This window comes from Cynoglossus semilaevis, chromosome 9, assembly GCF_000523025.1.
Source record: "Cynoglossus semilaevis isolate Cse_v1.0 chromosome 9, Cse_v1.0, whole genome shotgun sequence".
In the NCBI taxonomy this organism is placed as follows: Eukaryota; Metazoa; Chordata; class Actinopteri; order Pleuronectiformes; family Cynoglossidae; genus Cynoglossus; species Cynoglossus semilaevis.
Window position 1 is genome coordinate 12,890,585 of NC_024315.1, and position 12,551 is coordinate 12,903,135.

General features: G+C 43.5%; 1 protein-coding gene across 6 annotated transcripts in view; it reads right to left on the reverse strand.

Moving 5' to 3' along the window:
- The window catches only part of LOC103383968 (E3 ubiquitin-protein ligase DTX4), an 82,063-nt gene that overhangs the window by 7,652 nt on the left and 61,860 nt on the right, over positions 1–12,551 (reverse strand). For all 6 annotated transcript variants that reach the window (XM_025058811.1, XM_025058812.1, XM_025058813.1 and 3 more), the window contains 3 exons: positions 12,136–12,362; positions 4,853–5,067; positions 3,872–4,764 (listed from right to left, as the gene is read on the reverse strand). In XM_025058811.1, coding sequence (XP_024914579.1) covers positions 3,872–4,764; positions 4,853–5,067; positions 12,136–12,346 — 1,319 coding nt within the window. In that variant the 5' untranslated portion in view covers positions 12,347–12,362. The remainder of the gene's footprint in view (positions 1–3,871; positions 4,765–4,852; positions 5,068–12,135; positions 12,363–12,551) is intronic.

Here is a 12,551-nt window from a genome sequence, read left to right on the forward strand (position 1 = left end):
AGCAGCTCCGGGACGTCAACGGACAAAGATCTCATCCCTGGCTGAGGCAGAGATGAGGAGGGGGATGTCTGCCTGTGATTCCCTACTCACTTGACCCCAGGTGACCTTACACCCACCCTCCCACACTGCTCCTGCTCCTCGGTCAGATCACACACTCCCCCTAGCTTTGTCTTCTTCTCTGCCTGCAGCACCCCCAGGCCTGTGCTCCTCCTCTCACCACGGACCAGATGGACATCAGCTGGGTCGGTTCAGACAGCAGACAATAACACACTGCCACGCATTCTCACACACGCATATTGCGGTGGACAAATAACGATGCACACACACCGACACATTCCGACTGACACAGTTTCACTGTAGTGCATTCATGTGTCACCACAGGACTGAAGACATTTACCTTTAAATGAATGTGATAAATGCACAGTCATATGAATGATATCTGTGTGTGATCAATATTAAATAAAAAAACAAAAACATGATTTAGCACAGACAAAACACTGATCCTAATGATACACTTTTTATGATTTAAAATTTTAAACTTTTCATCCACACTGTTGAGGTCAGCTTTTAACAGTGAAGCCAAAATAAATCAATCTTTAACACTTAACTTTCATTTAAATGTTAAAGTCTGATTTAAATAAACAAACTTATTACTAAGTTTTACCAATAAGTGCGTAAGATGTTTTATTTTGAAAAATGTCCAAGCCACTAACAATCCCAGGCACCTGTTGACTCAGGTGAAGAGACTTTTCAAAATAAAAGCTTTTGGAGCCCCTCTTTTATCAGTCATTTATAAAACAATCACCAGAGTGAAAACAGTTCCTGTGGGAACCGCCGGTGTTCTACCATCTCCCATTTGGACAGCCCAAACATGTTCTTCTCAGACATTCACTGAGAAGAGACTGAAGATTAGATTCTGCCCAGGTTGTAACAGTAAGACACAAACATGATCCCCCCCCCTTTCTCCACTCATCTCTACTCCACTCCGTTCTGCTTGCTTCAGCTGCATGAGAAGATTCAATCGTCCATCTTTATATTCCAGACTGTTTTATGTCATACTGAACCAACAAGACAAATGACATGAGCTCACAGTACTCAGAAGTGCCCCACTCCTGAGCCACGTGACCCAAGTAGTAGCTGTTTAATTATATGTAGAGAGTCATTTGTCTTAGCAGAAACAATGAGCACTGGGATTTACAGATTCTAAAAAATGAACAGACTATAAATCTGTACACCAAGGTTTAACAACTGTATTTTCCACAGGGCCAGGATTTTTTCGCCTAGGGGGAGGAACTCTAATAAAAAAAAAATTTTTGTTTAACATTATTATTTGATGTTTATTTTGGAATTTAGTGAGGGCCGGATTTGGTTCACGGACCACCTGTTGATTATCACTGCTATCACTAGAAGGAGAGAGAGTGAGAGAGACATACAGAAACTGTTGCTGCAGTGCTACATATTTGCCTTTGTAGATGGGACTACGGCCAAGTGTGTGTGTGTGTGTGTGTTTGTTTGTTTGTTTGTTTGTTAAATGCCATCACAGCCAGACAGCACTTTGCATCAGCTCCAGTCAGTGTGTAGTGTCACCTCCTCCTCCTCTTCCTCCTCCTCCTCCTCCCTCTGTAGTGTCTTTCTGGCGTGGCTCAGTGATCAGCAGTTGACAGTTTGCTGACTCGTTTTCTTTGTCTCGTTCCCTCCCCATTCCCATCAGCCCTTTCTCCTGACCCTGTCTGTGTGTAACACTGTCTATACACACACACACACGTCACTCTCCCCCATCCAGAAATATTAAAATTATGAATGTGTTACTACGTGTGTGTGTGTGCGCTTTCATTTCATACTAAACTAGAGAAGCTTTGACAGAAAGCATTTTTATGAACTACTTTATATGAGGTAAAAAACGCAACTCTATCCAGAAAGACATACTAAAAATTGTTGAAGTGGTGGAGGAAGCTAGAAAATAAAAAGAGAGAGAGACAGAGAGAGAGAGAGAGAGAGAGACAGAGAGCGAGAGAGAGAGAGAGAAACGGGGGCAGGGGGGTCCACATTGTGCTGCTAATGCATCGCAGACTTGGAAATCCAACAAAGGTTACTGTGGAGACCAACAATGAGGTACGGAGGGGCCCAGACTGCTGGAGGGGCAGAGAGGAGTAGGGGGCAGGGAAGTAAGGGACAGGGCTGAAGGGGATGAAGAGGAGGAGGAGGAGGAGGAGGAGGAGAAAGGAGCTTCCAAAAGTGTACTCAGAACCATGTGACCTGGCAGTGAGTTTGTATGTGAAGCGAAGTGTTTCAGTGCACAGATGCAGAGAGGGTTCTTTGGATCCAGTTTTAACTACTGTGTAGTAGAAGATAGGAAAACTAACTGTAGAGGATTTAAGATTTATTTTGTTAGATATATTTCAATGTAATAAAAGGAAACAAAATCTGAATATTTTTTGTGACTGTTTCACCCATTGTTATTAAGGTTGTAATGACCTTTAAGAGCTGACTCAGCAGAATAAAGGCTGTAGGATGTGCCACAATATATATAATAATATATATAATATATAAGCACAATATAGAATGAGACTTTGTTTTTTATTGACCCCTGGTCTGTGAAGTCTATGAAGATTTACTAATAAGATATGGAGATGTGAATACAAGTGGCGCTTTGGCCCAGAGGCAATGTCTCTGTCATTGACGTGGAACCCTCCTGGGAAAGTTTGAATCCCGGTTAGGGCAGTTGATACCTTCCAGTGGACTCACCACCCGCAGGAAGGTTCAGGAGGGGTCATGGAGACTGCTGCCCCTGCGACCCGGTAACGGATAAGCAGATGAAAATGGGTGGTTGAATAGATGTAAATACACTCCTCAGCAGACTGTAACTCTTCACTACAAGTTCTGTTGGTTCTGCACCACAGAAACGGTCCGGTCTTTAGGGAAGTTCATGGACTTTATCATTTATTTCTTCTCACTGATACTACTGTCATTTTTAAGGTTTTTACCCAAAAAAGAAAAAAAATTAACACCAACATTCAGACCCTGTTTGTGATTTGCCATCACTTAAAAAAAAACATCTCACACCAGACTGGTGTGAAGCTCTGAGACCTAACCAATAAAGTAACACCTTAATCTTGTTATTCACAGACAGTGAACAACAACACTCATTACCACCCACCCACCCAAACACACACACAGTCAGTAGCACACAGCAGGGCTGTGTGGACAGATGCTGGAGTATATGTGTGTACTTATGTAAATACTGCATGCTCGGGTAAAAAAAAAACTGGTTTGTAAATAATAGTGTGCAGGACTGAACATGTAGAAATATCAGGGTGTTGAGTGTCACTCAGCGCAGCTCTGTACAGACTTGATAAACGGTTACTGAACATGTCAGGTGTGAGGAACACCAAACACAGCGACTACGTTTTTTTTTTACTTCTTGGAACTACAGCTGTTACACCGACAGAGAGAGAGAAAGAGAGAGAGAGAGAGAGAGAGAGAGAGAAAGAGAGAGAGTGAGAGAGGGGGGAGAGAGAGAGAGAGAGAGACACCGAGTTACGATGTGTCACAGAGCATTAGGGCATCATAATCTGTGGTTACAGAGGGCGGAAAAGTAAGTATCTGTGTGTGGCTATGTGTGTACCTGGTGTGGCTATACTTGTGGGGACAGTATTTTGGACAGATTTGATAGTAGTGGGGACACGTTGTCCTTGTGGGGACATTCTTTTCAACGGATGGGAGAGTATTTTGATTAATCTGAATTAGGACTGGAATTAGGCTCAGATTACAGTTAGGGTAAGGATTAGACATGTAAATATTAGTGTTAAGGTTAGGGTAAGAGGCTTGAGAATGGATTATATCTGTGTGTGTGTGTGTGTGGTCCACTCACCCTGATGCGATGAGTGCTCTGGACTGGGCCATGGCGATCCTCTGTAGCGCTGGTCTGCTCAGTCCAGCCAAGCTTGACCTCTGTGGTAAGGGAGCGTGGCACACAGACGAGGATGGCACGCGCTGTGGCTTCAACACCACCGGCGACGGAGATGGCACGGGGGAGGGGGGCGTGGTCACATTGGGGGCAGGGGTTACCAATGTGGCAGTTGGCACTGATTCGCTGGCTGAGGATGAAGACTGCTTGGCAGGGATGGGCGGAGGGTTCGCGCTGGGGTTGCACTGTGACGGCGGCTGTGGCGGCGGGAGGGAAGGCAGAGGGGGTCTGCTGCCGGAAGACGAGGAGAGAGCCAGGGAGGAGGTGCCGGCGGTGAGGAAAGCCAGCGACTGAGCAAAGAGCTGGGCGTTGGTTCTGGGGGAGGCAGTGTTTTTGGAGATGGCCAGGCCGTGGGGCAGCGTCTGATAGTTGGACAAGGAGTTCTGCTGCTGGCCCCGCCCCAGGGTGGCTGATTTGGATGGACTCAGAGGTCTGGAGGCCACGCTGGTGGAGTTCTTGGGCCGCTGCATGGTCAGCGAGCGTCTCCCTAGAGTCTGTATCCCCGCCGCTCCACTTCCTGCTCCTCCTGCTGTGTTCTTCACACTCAGGACCAACAAGCACTGCTGACAGGAACAAGGCTGGCCCACTCCAGGAGCTGATAACCCGCCGTTTGTATAAACAGAGCCCCCCATCCCCATGCTGGTCCCCGACACTCCGACACCAAGCAGAGCTCCCGTAAGGCCTCCACCTGCTACCACTCCTCCACCTCTGGGGACGGGAAGAGGACCAGAAACTAAAGGGTAAGCCATGTCAGCCCGTCTCTGGATTCTGCGACACCTCTGGCTCTGTCTGTTCACCTGCACGGACAGGACACGCTTTAAGAACCGCGTCATAATCTGTGAAGAAAAATAATTTGATGTTGTTCGTGCGAAGGCCTGAACCAACCTGCGTCATATTCTGATAGTCGATGAGGTAGCAGAAGCCCAGGGGTGTCAGGTCCAGACAGGGCTGCTGGCGGCTGTAGGCAGCCTCAATGGTGATGGCCACCTCCACGTCGTAGGGTGTCCATGTACCTGCGTCGTTTTCCCACTCCCACTGGCAGCCCAGAGCCGGAGCCGAGGTGGGATCATAGAAACTCCTTCGCACAGGACGGATGGTTCCTGTAAAAACAAATAGAAGGAGGGTTTGAGTCCAGTGTCACATCTCTGACAGGAAGTAAAAAAAACAAAACAAAAATACAATCACAGTCACATCTTAAAACCCATCTCTTGAAGATGTAACATGTGGGTAGGAGGTGGGAGAGAAGGGGCATATGTGCAGCCAGTGCATATATTGACTACTGACTATAATAGGTTTCTCTGTGGTTTTTTATTTCCCTTTTTAGAAGATTTTCAGTAAAAACTGTAAATCTCCCTTTACGCAAAATGTGTTTTGAAAATGCCGGAGAAATAAACGAAATGGTCCCGACTTGAAACCCAGTCAAGACTAACATCCATGGTAACAATCTTTATGATGCTCCACCAACACACAGTAGAACACAGAACATGTACAGACACCAGTGGAGCTGATAAAGAAACAATGACTTCTGTGTTTGAGCTACGAGCTAATGTAAAGAGACAGTCTGGGAAATACAAGTGTGTATGTGTGAGTGAGTGAAAGTGAGTATGGGGCGGGGGGTGGCAAAGAAGCCTGGGGCAGGTGGAGAAGAGGAGCCATCTGGACTATATTGTTCTCTCTGCCACTGACCCTACACACACGTGCACGCACACACTGACACACACTTTAACTTTGACATATGCTTTTACACACATACACAACCTTTGATACACACACACATTTTTAGAAAAAAAATAAGGAAAAAAGCCTAGTCCCAATGAAATTGAAGAGACTATATTAAATATCAAATGAATTTTTTTTTAACATTGTGAGGATTTACAGAGGTAAAGGTATGAGTTTGGGATATGAGAGTTGGCGGTTTGACTCCCAGCTGCACCAGGACTGTGGTGTGTTGAGCAAGAAGCACACAGTGCCCATCCCTGGGTGGAGTGGAGTGTAGCCCACTGCTCCAGTGTCATGGAAGGGCTAAATGCAGTGAAAACATTCAGTCAGTCTATGTTGTCACTACAAGCTGTAATCGTAATTGTAAATACAGTCGTCCATTTTTAATGTCACTTGTTGAGTACAGCCACGAAAACAGTCTATTGTTGTATCTCTGCCGAATGTTGAGCTGATTTACCTTTGAATTGAAAAAAAAAGCATTCTCAAATGTAACCACAAACAAAGACTAGCGGTTTATTTTATTTATTTTTATTTTTTATTTCAATGGAAATGTTTGATGGTTAAACCACATACTGACTGAATGACGTACTGTATGATCTAAAGTCCGTGGCTGCTCACTGACTCTGGAACATGTTCATCAGAAACTTGTTACTTGGCAGTGACAGGAAGAACAAACCACTTCCACATCACAAAAGAAAGAAAGCAGTGCAGCTGAAGATTCAAGCTTAAGAAACTAAAATGATGCATGCGGTCAGGCATGTAACACTCTGTACTACACACATGCACACACACACAAACCCATCTGACTATGAAATCACTTCAGTGACTGTTTTTCTCTGTCAGGAACATGAAACCGCCTTTGTCTCCGTCTCTTTAAATCCTAACGTGACCCACTTGGCACTGTCCCCACCTGAACCCTGGACAAAGGCTGAAGGGAACCTTTCAATTTTTTTGAATTTGTTTTTCCATCCTTACGATTTTCAAGTTCTCCAAAGAGAAAAATAATCCCTGGCCTTTAACTCAGCTTCTTAGATGTTCTGAATTATTTGCGTAACAAGAACAACAACAGTAAAAGAACAACGAATTTCCTTTAAATATAGACAAGATAAGTTTGTAGAAACACGTGCTGTGTTCGTTATGGACCGATGGTGAGTCACCTACTCCCATGATGACATCATCTGTCACCCACCACACACTTCTGAGCCACATGTGAAAGTAACAGGGGTAGGAGTCGCCCAGATGACTTGAGTAAATTTCAAAACTCAAATCGCCAAAAAAAAACTTCTGATCTGTGAAATCAAACTAATGATCTACAGCAGTGACCACCAACAGGTGGCCCACATCCAAATCTGGCCCATCCAATTCATGACTGGATTCCAAAATAAACATCAAATAATAATGATAGAGAAAAGAGTCCGGCCCATAAGGTAAAAAAAAATCTGGCCCTCTGGTAAAAGCAGAGGAGCACACGTCTGCAGCTCTGTCCAGTTTTTATATACAATCTACTGATCTGACAAAGGGAAGCAGCAGAGCAGGAACCTCTCTACTGTTCTGTTCTACATTCACCGAAATTTCTTTTGAACAGGTTGCTGCGCGACATCAGCTTCTGAGAAGAAGAAAAAAAAAACTTCTTCTGGGAAATAAGTGAAGAAAGCAGAAAACAGATGTGAAAGGGAGGCTGGGGGCTGAATGTTGTTTGAATTAAAAAATTACATTCACTTTTGTGTATCGCTGATGCCACATTAGTGAAAAAGTACAACCACAAAGAAATCAGTAATACTTCTCTGGTGAATATTTGAGGTTGGTATTTATTGTGTGTAATTTCAAAAATATGGGTATGGAAAAAAATGTGCTCATGACTCAACGAGATGCTTTTCATACGCCAATTTCTGCTGCCTATGTGTGTGTGTGTGTGTGTGTGTGTGTGTGTGTGTGTTGTGATGAATCTCCAGAGGCCTGAAAAAAACAGTAACTCGACACGAAGAGTTTCACAACCACTCAGAGGAAAAAGACTACGGCGTGAATGCTCCGGCTCTTTCATCCTTCCTACTCTGGGTTTTCCTGCCACTGTTTCCTGGTGATTTATGATTCAACTCACAGGAGACTCTGTTAACAGGTATGACCCCAAACTGAACTGGTACAAGTCTCTACACTGGTCAACAGTGTCTGGAATTAGGCTCTTACAGAAGAGATGTTTAGCATCAGAGTCTTCTGTCTGAATACAGCAGAGTGTAGTCTGTGTTGGAGGAGGAGGAGACACTTTCTCCTCTCCATGGTTTCTGTGTTAAAGCCTCAGCAGCAGTTGCAGAGGTGTTACAACTAGGACAGTAAAGTGTTACTTTTCATTTATTTATTACAGACAAAAAGAGCTACAACAGTCCTGGTACCAACACCAGAACAAACGTTAGCTGCAACAGTCCTGGTACCGAGACCACAGATAACATTAGCTACACCACTTCTGGTACAGATATCAGAGCTAACCTTAGAAACAACATTGATACAAACAAATATTGATACAAACATTAGAGCTAATGTTCGCAACAACAGTCTTGGTCCAGACACCAGAGTTAACGTTAGCTACAACAGTTCTGGTACAGACACCAGCACAAACATTATCCGCAACAGTCCTGGTGCAGACAAACAGAGTTCAGAAATACAGACTCATGTCCAACCACTAGTAATAAATAAAGAAATTGATTTCAGAAACCGATACCTTTCACTTCCCTCCCTGGAATATTACCACCACCCACTCTGCTCTGACACTTCCTGACTTCATCTCTCTGTCTTTGTCTCCACGTGAATGAATCACCTCCCATGAGTTTGGGGCCTGGTGTCAACTTACAACTTAAGAGTTTGACAGAGAGAGAGAAGTTGACACAGAAGGGATCGGATGGTCCTGAGGAACACAATGACGTTCAGTCACAACACAACTCATACATCAGGGTAAAGGTTAGAGCTAATGGGCCAAACGTGAAAGTGATAAAAAGTTTGTTAATACTAAGAGTAGGTCTGTGACTATAATGAATTTTGCTGGACGATATATTGTCCTACATGTTATTGCATACAAACACTGCCACTCAGTGAGCCCCTAATAAAAAAAATTGAGTGTTGGCTCTGTTTATAAGACATCAAATACAGGCAAAAGCTGTATAAAGGGTTTTAACCTGGTATTCTGTGCTTCACTATTCTGCAGCACTGGTCTGTAACAGGGAAAATCCTGTCCAGTTCTTAGATCCATGTCTGTGCCCCCAAGGACAGCCATGTTTGTAGGGAACGCAAACATCTGAATCTGAGGCTGTTTTCAATTGGCGGGGGGGGGGGGGTGTGCGAGAACCAGCTACTGACTGCGTCTTGATCGTGTGACAGTAGCTCGTAGTAGCTGAGCTACACCGTCAGCGTCACCATGTAGATAATGGTGTTTCACCTCAGTGTGAGTTCATGTTGTGACCAGGTCTGTCCCAGTAACCTACTTGAATTGTTTGAACTTCCTCCCCTTCCTTGTATCACAATCCCACCCCTTCCTCGGTCCCTAGGGAGTCCCCCTAACTAAACCCCACCCCCCTCTACGGTGACCCTAGTGCCCCGGGGCATTGTGGGGGTCTGGGAATGTGGCTCCGTCAGCAGGACCAGCTGGAAGAAGAGGACAACCGTGCTGCAGTGGCAGGGAAAAAGATGCCTTCAGACAATGGCTCTTAAAGAAAGGGAGTTAAAGTCCAAATGGTATGGGTTTATCATCATGGACAGAGTTTAACATCTGCCAAAAAGTAAATGGATAGAATTCTCCGTTTTATTTTATCACTTGTGTTTTCAGCTGTACGATCCAATAAGGACATCATTTGGAATAAAGTCAAACATTTCTTCCGAATCCACAAAATTTGAGAATGTGTTTTCAATGTAATAACAGGTTTTGGAACATTCACGAAAAAAAACATCCTTTGCTTTTCATTGCTTTGGTAAACATTATGAAGTTGGACTTTTTAGGTTGTTCAGTTTACGGAAAACTCTTAAACGAACGAAAACAAAATAACTAACGAAGAAACAACAAAAAAAACAATGCCCTGCAGCAACCAACAATAATGATGCAACCAACCAACCACAACTGAACCAAATCTCAGACAAAAAACTCACAACAAACAAACTACAATCCTTCTATTTAAAGATGGCTGGTCCCATCAGCTAAAATGTAAAATATCACTTATTTTTAATCACTCTCAGAGGTTAGTCTGGATGTCGTGACATCTTTTGAACCTTTGCCTTTAATGAAAAAGGACACATGTTCATAATTTCAATTTGTGTCCCATTTTATATTTTTTATCCTCAAAAATCAAAAGATTTAAAAACATCCAATAAGAATGAAGAAAGATCAGACTTGTTGAAATAAAAGCATTTTAACAAATACTGAAGTTTCTTAGTCTATAAACATAAACAACCACAGGCTCATTTTTCTCTCCATCGTATTGCATTAAACATTAAACCACACTTGTGAACTTGACAAAACCAAACCACCAGCACTCCCACCCTCCACACCTCCACCCCCTCACTCCTCCTCCTCCTGGGGAGGGGACTGAAATCTTATGTGTGAACAACTCACATCTGTTCTAACAGAAGCCAACAATGGTGAATGAGTCTGAGAAAAGAACAGTGAGGTTCACGCCATAAAAAAAAACCCTAAACGCAACACAATCTAACATGTGTGGTTTGACATTTAAACCATTTATACAAAAAAAAAAAAAAAAAACAGCTGATGTGGTGTAGCTTTTAAGACGGCGTAAAAAAGGAGCATCCATCGTAGGCTTTGTGCCTATGACAGACGGATGATCAGAAACACTTCACTGATCCCACAGGGAAATTGTAGATTCGATTAGACTGAACTTTATTGAGGCCACACTGGGGAAATTGTTGGTGGTGTAGGTGTAGGTATTCACACTTCTCTAATCAAAATACAGGATGTGTTGTATTGTTGACATAAAAAAACCAATCTGTTTAATATTGGCAACGACCACATTTGAACACACTGAACAAATATCATGATCATTCAAAACAGTCTTAAATAAGGTTATATTTCTATTAGCTTAAGTTAAAGACTTAGCTTTATATTAGATTTATTATAATTATAAGTATTTTACCGTGTGACTTTAAAACTAGTGACGATATGATTTACGAGTATCTTCATCCTGAACCAAATGAAGAAAAGTAGTGAATGAATGAGCAGGGTGGGGTCACAAAAAGAGGTCAACTAATGGCAACTCTGTGCTCATTAATAGCAGCTGCTATGCCTTATGTGTATGAGCGCGTGCATGGCGAGGAGGGGGTGGAGAGAGGATCATGGGTAAGAGCTGCAGAATGCCGTTAGTTGGTTCCCCGCAGCTGCCCAGGATCATCAGGCTGCTGAGGCTTCATCCAAAAACCCATCACTGCCAACGCTCTTGAGGAACACAACTTCCACACCGGATGTAATGTGATAGTTCAGAGTTTTTTTGTTTTTTTTTAATAGTGGGGTTTGCAGTAGGGTCCACACCAGAATGAGCCAAAGCCACACAGACTGCCCACACCTGGTGTAAAAATTCATCCCAACGCTGTCACCAGATGAGCCTTCAGCTGCTTCACTGTAGCACTTTAGCAATAAGACAACAGAACCCAGCTACTGACTCGAGTCTGTTTGTCTGTGTCCTCCTTGAAGATGGGCCACCAAGGTCATGCACCACAGGTGTCTCACCTCACTGTAAGGGAAGAGTGAGTTCATGTTGGGACCAGGTTTGTCCCAGTCACTTGAGCTGTTGACTCCATTCTATAATTGCAATTTAATTAAACAATAATGGAGGTAAAATATATATATATCTGCCCCAGACTGAGCAGACGTAAAAGTAAAACGATGTATAAAAATACGGACTACAATCCCGGATGTTTCTGCAACATGATTTTTTTTATTCAGTGGGTTTGTTGGAGACAGCTACCAGGTGATGATGTGACCACAAAGACACACCATCAGTTGTGTATGATGTATGATTCTCCTCGTCACAATGAGCATCAGTGTGAAACAACAGTAGAACTGACGAAAGAAATTAATAAGGGTGGGTGTATGTGTACTCACAACTCGTGTTTGTGTGTGCATAAGTATCCCTGCTGCAGCCAAAGAAAGGTTTGAAATCACTGATGACTTTTTAAAAAAATTTCCTTGTTTTTCACATGTCTCACCACATCCTTTTTGAACAAAAAACCCCCAAAACTTTAAAGTTGGGAAATGACAAGCAACCACTGTCAAACAATAAACCAATATCAACCAACAAACAACCTAAAACCAACTATCAACAATTAAAACAACTGGATCCTCTGGCTGCTCCCCAAATAATGTAATCTCGTCTCTCTCTCTCTCTATCAGTGACGGCTTTGTTTTGGTTGTTTTTCATATTATATCCCACAATAATGCCAGCAAAAACTCGTCTCTTTACCTGTGTCCTGTCTGAACTGGTGCATGGACTGGAGGTCTATGATGTAGGGCGAAAGTCGGCTGTCCACCTGGCCGAGGACCACACTGCCGCCGCGGGGGTCGCTGCTCCGTATGGCCGCCTCTATCTGATGAGAGACGGCGGCGCTGTAAGGCCGCCAGCGGCCGTGTTCATTCAACCATTCCCACACCACCACGGCCGAGGCCATGAGCATGTTGTTACTGTTGGCCCTGGAGAGGAACAAAAAGCATAAACACATTTAATTTTTGTCTAACATCCAAGTATAGCCCCAGAGAACACCAGGAAGATCTGGCTGTCGGCTGCCAATCCGCAGACATAGGGCTGTTTGTAAACAACATTAGTCCTTTTACGGAGGGATGTTAATTTGTTATTTTTTTATTTATTTGTTATTTATTTGT